This window comes from Salmo salar, chromosome ssa11 (genome assembly GCF_905237065.1).
Source record: "Salmo salar chromosome ssa11, Ssal_v3.1, whole genome shotgun sequence".
NCBI classification, from domain to species: domain Eukaryota; kingdom Metazoa; phylum Chordata; class Actinopteri; order Salmoniformes; family Salmonidae; genus Salmo; species Salmo salar.
Genome location: NC_059452.1, coordinates 104,523,363 through 104,533,362, shown reverse-complemented (window position 1 = coordinate 104,533,362; position 10,000 = coordinate 104,523,363). Strand labels below are relative to the sequence as shown.

The 10,000-nt window shown below is 44.8% G+C and overlaps 1 protein-coding gene across 2 annotated transcripts in view; it reads left to right on the top strand.

Moving 5' to 3' along the window:
• dchs1b (dachsous cadherin-related 1b) overlaps positions 1-10,000 on the top strand; it is a 261,642-nt gene that overhangs the window by 177,158 nt on the left and 74,484 nt on the right. For both annotated transcript variants that reach the window (XR_006757730.1, XM_045690242.1), the window contains exons 9-13: positions 4,144-4,607; positions 4,806-5,180; positions 7,269-7,506; positions 8,254-8,441; positions 8,634-8,730. Coding sequence is in view for 1 of the 2 variants with exons in the window: in XM_045690242.1 (XP_045546198.1) it covers positions 4,144-4,607; positions 4,806-5,180; positions 7,269-7,506; positions 8,254-8,441; positions 8,634-8,730 (1,362 nt within the window). In the remaining variant the exon portion in view is untranslated. The remainder of the gene's footprint in view (positions 1-4,143; positions 4,608-4,805; positions 5,181-7,268; positions 7,507-8,253; positions 8,442-8,633; positions 8,731-10,000) is intronic.

The following is a 10,000-nucleotide window of genomic DNA, read 5'->3' as shown; positions in this document are numbered from 1 at the left end:
TACTGGCCCCCCCGTGGGAATCAAACCCACACCATGCTGGCGTTGCAAACACCATGCTCTACCAACTGAGCCACAGGGAAGACAGCTGTTGATATTTGTCATTCTGTCAGTTGAGGTCTATTGATCAATCGGTCTAATTTCTTCATAAAATGTAATGGTGAGAGTAAACTACACAGCTTTCTAAATCCTAACATCACATTAAACGATCGTCTGGGTTCTCCGTACCACGTTGTCTCTCTAAAACAATGGGTTCTCCGTACCACGTTGTCTCTCTAAAACAATGGGTTCTCCGTACCACGTTGTCTCTCTAAAACAATGAAGTGATGATGTGATTAGATTTAATGTAGCTGTGGCTCAAAGCAGCCTCATACCATTTTTTTCAGTCAGACATTCACACCTGTCATACAGAGTTGACATTTCTAGACAACCATTTTGAATTGAATGACATCGTTTGTAAACTTCAGAGCTGTAACAGTTTGACACTTTGACTTTGGTTATAAAGGAAAGTATAAACTCATACTAGTGGTCAAGACCTCAGCTGGAGACTCTACACATTCTGGGTGATGTGAAACAACCTCATTATCTCACTGGCTTCTTCTCCGGCCAGCTCTCATTGGCTAATGCCAATCAAAACTTCTCAAAACTCAAAAAATCAAACGTTTGAAAATATCAGAGCGTCTGGGACGGATCAAAGACTGGATCGGTAGCCCTCAGATTGCGTCTCTTTACCAGCTCACATTAAACGAGCGTCGGTAACGGCCCACGCGCCCCGAGTAGACAGCGGACATGGGGATTTAGTCTCTGATCTCCCAAAAACTTATCTGGGACAGTTAAATCGTGTAGTGTACACGTGGCTTAAGCAGTTCACTTTACTGTTGTTCTGCCTCTGACTAAGTCCCGTGGTTTTATGGTATAGCCTTGGTCCATGGATCCAGTCTTACACGAGCTAAATCGGTTGGCTACAGTGGTTCTCAAACAATGACACATATTGGCTATGAGTTTTGCATACCTCACTACCTGTATAAGACATTCATTGGAGTCTCGGTGTCGTCAGAGAATAGTTACCCTGGTATCCTCAGCTCACCATCTGGTTCTGATCAGAGAATAGTTACCCTGGTATCCTCAGCTCACCTGGTTCTGATCAGAGAATAGTTACCCTGGTATCCTCAGCTCACCTGGTTCTGATCAGAGAATAGTTACCCTGGTATCCTCAGCTCACCTTCTGGTTCTGATCAGAGAATAGTTACCCTGGTATCCTCAGCTCACCTGGTTCTGATCAGAGAATAGTTACCCTGGTATCCTCAGCTCACCTGGTTCTGATCAGAGAATAGTTACCCTGGTATCCTCAGCTCACCTGGTTCTGATCAGAGAATAGTTACCCTGGTATCCTCAGCTCATCTTCTGGTTCTGATCAGAGAATAGTTACCCTGGTATCCTCAGCTCACCATCTGGTTCTGATCAGAGAATAGTTACCCTGGTATCCTCAGCTCACCTGGTTCTGATCAGAGAATAGTTACCCTGGTATCCTCAGCTCACCTTCTGGTTCTGATCAGAGAATAGTTACCCTGGTATCCTCAGCTCACCTGGTTCTGATCAGAGAATAGTTACCCTGGTATCCTCAGCTCACCTTCTGGTTCTGATCAGAGAATAGTTACCCTGGTATCCTCAGCTCACCTGGTTCTGATCAGAGAATAGTTACCCTGGTATCCTCAGCTCACCTTCTGGTTCTGATCAGAGAATAGTTACCCTGGTATCCTCAGCTCACCATCTGGTTCTGATCAGAGAATAGTTACCCTGGTATCCTCAGCTCACCTGGTTCTGATCAGAGAATAGTTACCCTGGTATCCTCAGCTCACCTGGTTCTGATCAGAGAATAGTTACCCTGGTATCCTCAGCTCACCTTCTGGTTCTGATCAGAGAATAGTTACCCTGGTATCCTCAGCTCACCTGGTTCTGATCAGAGAATAGTTACCCTGGTATCCTCAGCTCACCATCTGGTTCTGATCAGAGAATAGTTACCCTGGTATCCTCAGCTCACCTGGTTCTGATCAGAGAATAGTTACCCTGGTATCCTCAGCTCACCTTCTGGTTCTGATCAGAGAATAGTTACCCTGGTATCCTCAGCTCACCTTCTGGTTCTGATCAGAGAATAGTTACCCTGGTATCCTCAGCTCACCTGGTTCTGATCAGAGAATAGTTACCCTGGTATCCTCAGCTCACCATCTGGTTCTGATCAGAGAATAGTTACCCTGGTATCCTCAGCTCACCTGGTTCTGATCAGAGAATAGTTACCCTGGTATCCTCAGCTCACCATCTGGTTCTGATCAGAGAATAGTTACCCTGGTATCCTCAGCTCACCTTCTGGTTCTGATCAGAGAATAGTTACCCTGGTATCCTCAGCTCACCTTCTGGTTCTGATCAGAGAATAGTTACCCTGGTATCCTCAGCTCACCTGGTTCTGATCAGAGAATAGTTACCCTGGTATCCTCAGCTCACCTTCTGGTTCTGATCAGAGAATAGTTACCCTGGTATCCTCAGCTCACCTGGTTCTGATCAGAGAATAGTTACCCTGGTATCCTCAGCTCACCTTCTGGTTCTGATCAGAGAATAGTTACCCTGGTATCCTCAGCTCACCATCTGGTTCTGATCAGAGAATAGTTACCCTGGTATCCTCAGCTCACCTGGTTCTGATCAGAGAATAGTTACCCTGGTATCCTCAGCTCACCTTCTGGTTCTGATCAGAGAATAGTTACCCTGGTATCCTCAGCTCACCTGGTTCTGATCAGAGAATAGTTACCCTGGTATCCTCAGCTCACCTTCTGGTTCTGATCAGAGAATAGTTACCCTGGTATCCTCAGCTCACCTTCTGGTTCTGATCAGAGAATAGTTACCCTGGTATCCTCAGCTCACCTGGTTCTGATCAGAGAATAGTTACCCTGGTATCCTCAGCTCACCTTCTGGTTCTGATCAGAGAATAGTTACCCTGGTATCCTCAGCTCACCATCTGGTTCTGATCAGAGAATAATTACCCTGGTATCCTCAGCTCACCTGGTTCTGATCAGAGAATAGTTACCCTGGTATCCTCAGCTCACCTTCTGGTTCTGATCAGAGAATAGTTACCCTGGTATCCTCAGCTCACCTGGTTCTGATCAGAGAATAGTTACCCTGGTATCCTCAGCTCACCTTCTGGTTCTGATCAGAGAATAGTTACCCTGGTATCCTCAGCTCACCTGGTTCTGATCAGAGAATAGTTACCCTGGTATCCTCAGCTCACCTTCTGGTTCGAAGTAGAGGGCCGTTTGGAACCAATCTTAACACGCCATCTCTACTCCTTCCTCACCTCTCGGTTGGCTGATTTAACATGGATTATTTTCTACAAAGAACTAGAGTTGGCTTTTTTTTTCCTGGTATGAATGACTGCAGAATGATTTCTACGAGAGGTGGTTTTGAGTAAAAGTCAAGAGAGAAGTGCTCTCATGTGGAGTGGACTTGAAGTACCCTTATTACCCTTCCACTCTAGCTGTTGTTTTTATCTGCTGTCATTGAGTCTGTTGCTTGATGAGGATCCCCATCAGCTTTTGTAGAAGCAGCAGTTACTCTTCCTGGGATTCACACAAAACACAAAACATGACATGTAACTAAAAAACACTGATACACGGATAGACAAGGACAGTCACACACATTTAGAATACAACCAATAAACAAACAATACATCCGCTTACGTCACAGCTCTTTTCAGTACAGGAGTTGAATTGGACATTTTAGAATTGACTGTGATTGATGATCTGTTTGTATGACAGGCTATTAAATGCCTTCTCTGTTTCACATGGGATTAACCACTATGACCATCCCTCCCTCCCTCCCTCCCTCCCTCCCTCCCTCCCTCCCTCCCTCCCTCCCTCCCTCCCTCCCTCCCTCCCTCCCTCCCTCCCTCCCTCCCTCCCTCCCTCCCCTCCCCATCTCTCCCTCCCTCCCTCCCTCCCTACTTCCTTCCTTCCTTCCTTCCTTCATCCCTCCTTTCCTCCCTCCCTCCCCTCCCCATCTCTCCCTCCCTCCCTCCCTCCCTCCATCCATCCCTCCCTCCCTCCCTCCCTACTTCCTTCTTCCCTCCCTCCCTCCCCTCCCCATCCCTCCCTCCCTCAGGTCATTCCCAGGACATCTCCTATTCCATCTCATCAGGTGATCCAGATGGTTATTTCACCATGGACTCTACCTCCGGAGCGCTCCGCTCCTCTGTCCCTCTGGACCACGAGGCCTGTCCCAGTCTCGACCTGGAAGTCCAGGCTCGCTACGGCTCGCCGCCCGCCTACGGAACCACACGCGTACGCATCACCATCTCAGACGTCAATGACAACTCTCCCTCCTTCCTTCCATCCTCCTCCGAATCCCTCCTTCTCCCGGAGGTGACTAAGATGGGAACGGTGGTGTACCGGGTTCAGGCCACCGACCGGGACTCTGGTCCAAACGGTCAGCTGAGTTTTGACCTGGTCTCGATCGGCACGGGGGGCAGTAGCGGTCAAAGGATGTTTGGCGTGGACCGGGGAAGCGGGGAGCTGAAGCTGATTGGTGGTCTGAACTACGAAAGTGTTCCGCGCTACGACCTACAGGTTAGGGAGAATTTAAAATATATTTTTTAATCAAATTTAGATAAAATATTAAGATAAACTCCACAATAAAGTTTTTCTTTGAAGAATGTACCAATAGGGCCATCATATGAACTTGTCTATATTAAATTAGATTACTCATTGATCTTCTCTCTCCCCCCTCATCCCTCCCTCCCTCCCCCCCTCCCTCCCTCCTCCCAGGTGGTAGCTAAAGATGGTGGAGCCCCCCAGCTCAGCTCTACCTTCACATTAGTTGTACATGTCCAGGCTCAGGATGCGCAGGGTCCCGCTTTCGACACTCTAACCTACCGCGTGGAGCTACAGGAGAACACACCTCTAAACACACGCTTCCTACAGGTCCGTGCCCTTAACAGGGAGGCTGCTGGGAACGGCGTTGGCTCCGCCTCTTCCTCCTCCTCTTCCTCGGTGTCGTACAGACTGCATCCGGACGGTGACGCGGCAGGGTTCGGGGTCGCCCCAGATAGTGGGTGGTTGTATGTTCGTAGCTCTCTGGACCGGGAGGCAAAGGACATGTATCTACTGACGGTGTTGGCAACCTCTGGGCCGGGAGGGCAGGTGAGGAACACAGCAGGTTAGGACATAGGATCAGTTTTATTTTACCTTCATATGGACTTGTGGTTTACCTTCATGTAGACTTGTGATTTACCTTCATGTAGACTTGTGGTTTACCTTCATGTAGACTTGTGATTTACCTTCATGTAGACTTGTGATTTACCTTCATGTGGACTTGTGGTTTACCTTCATGTGGACTTGTGGTTTACCTTCATGTAGACTTGTGGTTTACCTTCATGTGGACTTGTGGTTTACCTTCATGTGGACTTGTGGTTTACCTTCATGTAGTCTTGTGGTTTATCTTCATGTAGACTGTGGTTTACCTTCATGTAGACTTGTGGTTTATCTTCATGTAGACTTGTGGTTTACCTTCATGTAGACTGTGGTTTACCTTCATGTAGACTGTGGTTTACCTTCATGTAGACTTGTGGTTTACCTTCATGTAGACTTGTGGTTTATCTTCATGTAGACTTGTGGTTTACCTTCATGTAGACTGTGGTTTACCTTCATGTAGACTTGTGGTTTACCTTCATGTGGACTTGTGGTTTACCTTCATGTAGACTTGTGGTTTACCTTCATGTAGACTTGTGGTTTACCTTCATGTAGACTTGTGGTTTACCTTCATGTGGACTTGTGGTTTACCTTCATGTAGACTTGTGGTTTACCTTCATGTAGACTGTGGTTTACCTTCATGTAGACTGTGGTTTACCTTCATGTAGACTTGTGGTTTACCTTCATGTAGACTTGTGGTTTATCTTCATGTAGACTTGTGATTTACCTTCATGTAGACTGTGGTTTACCTTCATGTAGACTTGTGGTTTACCTTCATGTGGACTTGTGGTTTACCTTCATGTAGACTTGTGGTTTACCTTCATGTAGACTTGTGGTTTACCTTCATGTAGACTTGTGGTTTACCTTCATGTGGACTTGTGGTTTACCTTCATGTAGACTTGTGGTTTACCTTCATGTAGACTGTGGTTTACCTTCGTGTAGACTTGTGGTTTACCTTCATGTAGACTGTGGTTTACCTTCATGTAGACTTGTGGTTTACCTTCATGTGGACTTGTGGTTTACCTTCATGTAGACTTGTGGTTTATCTTCATGTAGACTTGTGGTTTACCTTCATGTAGACTGTGGTTTACCTTCGTGTAGACTTGTGGTTTACCTTCGTGTAGACTTGTGGTTTATCTTCATGTAGACTTGTGGTTTACCTTCATGTAGACTGTGGTTTACCTTCATGTGGACTTGTGGATTACCTTCATGTAGACTTGTGGTTTATCTTCATGTAGACTGTGGTTTACCTTCGTGTAGACTTGTGGTTTACCTTCATGTAGACTTGTGGTTTATCTTCATGTAGACTTGTGGTTTACCTTCATGTAGACTTGTGGTTTACCTTCATGTAGACTTGTGGTTTACCTTCATGTAGACTTGTGGTTTACCTTCATGTGGACTTGTGGTTTATCTTCATGTGGACTTGTGGTTTACCTTCCTATGGACTTGTGGTTTACCTTCATGTAGACTTGTGGTTTACCTTCATGTAGACTTGTGGTTTACCTTCATGTAGACTTGTGGTTTACCTTCATGTGGACTTGTGGTTTATCTTCATGTAGACTTGTGGTTTACCTTCATGTAGACTTGTGGTTTAAATTCATGTAGACTTGTGGTTTACCTTCATGTAGACTTGTGGTTTACCTTCATGTAGACTTGTGGTTTAAATTCATGTAGACTTGTGGTTTACCTTCATGTAGACTTGTGGTTTACCTTCATGTGGACTTGTGGTTTACCTTCATGTGGACTTGTGGTTTACCTTCATATGGACTTGTGGTTTACCTTCATGTAGACTTGTGGTTTACCTTCATGTAGACTTGTGGTTTAAATTCATGTAGACTTGTGGTTTACCTTCATGTAGACTTGTGGTTTACCTTCATGTAGACTTGTGGTTTAGTCTGTGTCTGTGAGTCCGGTTTAGAGACCGGTTTCGAGACCGGTTTAGAGACCGGTTTATAGACCGGTGTACAACACATAGAACACACAGGTCTCGTCTAACATCTCTTTATCTACTGTATGTTAATTCTCCTCTCTTCTGCGCAGGGCGTGGCTGGGGCGGGCAGGACTGGCAGTGCCACGGTGAGGGTCTCTGTGACAGATGAGAACGACAACAGTCCCCGTCTGAGTCAGGAGAGGGTGTTTCTGGCTGTGAGAGAGAACCTTCCGGCTGCTACGGGGTTCGGACGCGTGTCGGCAACCGACAGAGACGCAGGACTGAACGCCAGACTAACCTTCAGACTCCTGCACACTGACAGACACTTCCAGATCAACTCACACACAGGTGAGGAACACCAAGGGTCTCGGAGTGCTGATCTGGGATCTGTCCGTATTAATCTAATTCATTGTGATCTAAAAAAAAAAGGCAAAACTGGTCCTAGATCAGCCCTCCTGCAATGAGCTGCTTTATGAATACGGGCCCAGGACTTACTGAGATTGTTAGTTTACCTGGCAGTAGACATGTAGATAAACTCTGTAGATAAACAATAGTCATTTAAACCTGTCTAATTAACCTGTCTAATTAACCTGTCTAATTAACCTGTCTAATTAACCTGTCTAATTTACCTGTCTAATTAACCTGTTTAATTAACCTGTCTAATTAACCTGTCTAATTAACCTGTCTAATTAACCTGTCTAATTAACCTGTCTAATTTACCTGTCTAATTAACCTGTTTAATTAACCTGTCTAATTAACCTGTCTAATTAACCTGTCTAATTAACCTGTCTAATTTACCTGTCTAATTAACCTGTTTAATTAACCTGTCTAATTAACCTGTCTAATTAACCTGTCTAATTTACCTGTCTAATTAACCTGTCTAATTAACCTGTCTAATTAACCTGTCTAATGTGTGTCTATCCTACTCTCCCTTCTTCTCCTTGTGTTGCTTTATTTCAACTCTCTTTAACCCTGCCTTTACTCTCCATTCTCCCTCTATCTTTTATTCTCTCTCTCTCTCTCTCTCTCTCACACTCTCTCTCTCTCTCCCTCCTCGTCTCTCTCTCTCTCTCCCTCCTCTCTCTCTCTCTCTAGGTGAGATCAGTACTAGGTTATCTCTCGACAGAGAGCAGCAGTCTAGCTACCAGCTGGTGGTTGTGGTACAAGACGGAGGCACGCCCCCTCGCAGCGCTACGGGTACTGCCCACATCACCGTATTGGATGAGAACGACAACGCCCCTGTCTTTAGCCACGCCCACCCCGACAGGGAACTGCTCATACAGGTAAGAGAGGGACATCCAATCCCAAACTGCATCCCTTACACCAGGGTTGAGCAAACGTTTTGGCTCGAGGGCAGATGAATAATTCTCTCTCTCTCTCTCTCTCTCTCTCTCTCTCTCTCTCTCTCTCTCTCTCTCTCTCTCTCTCTCTCTCTCTCTCTCTCTCTCTCTCTCTCTCTCTCTCTCTCTGTGTAGGTGATGGAGGAATCCCAGCCTGGCTCAGTCTTGGGGACAGTAACAGCTAAAGATCCTGATGAAGGAGAGAACGGAACACTCCATTACTCACTGTCAGGTAAGACCTAACACACGCCCACACACCCAATTCTCATACTTGAGTAAAAGTAAAGATACTTTGATAGAAAATGACTCAAGTAAAAGTGAAAGTCACCCAGTAAATTACTACTTAAGTAAAAGTGTTTTGGTTTTAAATATACTTAAGTATCAAAAGTAAAAGTATAAAACGTTTTTAAAAATCCTTATATTTAGCAAAGCAGACATAATTTACAAACGAAACATGTGTTTAGTGAGTCGGGTGGATAAGAGACAGTAGGGATGACCAGGAATGTTCTCTTGATAAGTGTTTGAATTGGACCGTTTTCCTGTCCTGTTAAACATTCAAAATGTAACCAGTACTTTTAGGTGTCAGGGAAAATGAATGCAGTAAAAAGTACATTATTTTCTTCAGGAATAAAAGTAAATGTCATCAAATATATGAATATTAAGGACCCCCCCAAAACTATTTCAATATGGGGCGGCAGGTAGCCTAGTGGTTAGAGTGGAGGGGTGGCAGGTAGCCTAGTGGTTAGAGTGGAGGGGCGGCAGGTAGCCTAGTGGTTAGAGTGGAGGGGCGGCAGGGTAGCCTAGTGGTTAGAGCGTTGGGCCAGTAACCGAAAAGGTTGCTAGATTGAATCCCCGAGCTGACAAGGTAAAAATCTGTCGTTCTGCCTCCTGAACAAGGCAGTTAACCCACTGTTCCCCGGTAGGCCATCATTGTAAATAAGAATTTGTTCTTAACTGACTTGTCTAGTTAAATAAAGGTAAGATAAAAAAAAAGTTGTACATTATTAAAGTATTTTTACTTTATCTCACGCACCCGCCCGCCCGCCCCACTAGCTTTACTACTCACTGTCCTGAAAGACATTTAAAGACCTAACCCAAATGTATTGAGTCTTCCCACTGGGTACAAATCTGTTGTCTAAATGTTGTTTCTATGTCATTTCAACAACATTATTCAATCTGATGATGGTGAAATAACACGGAAAACTGATCGGATTTACTAAAAGTAATCAACGTACATGAATTGACTTCAGTATTTTTATCCTTCGACCTAAATCCAATTACATGTTTCGATTTGTTTTGGTTGATTTCACTTTGAATTATTAATTAATTAATTTCAGTTAGTTGACGACAAAATCAAAAGTAGACATTGAACTGACATCTTTACCCAGTGGGTTGAGACTGTAGTATCCATGTTGGATAATGTGTCTCACTTTCATAGAAAGAGGTGAATATTGTCTGTGTATTTAACGGTTTTAGTTGTAACTCTGCTGGAGATCTGTGTG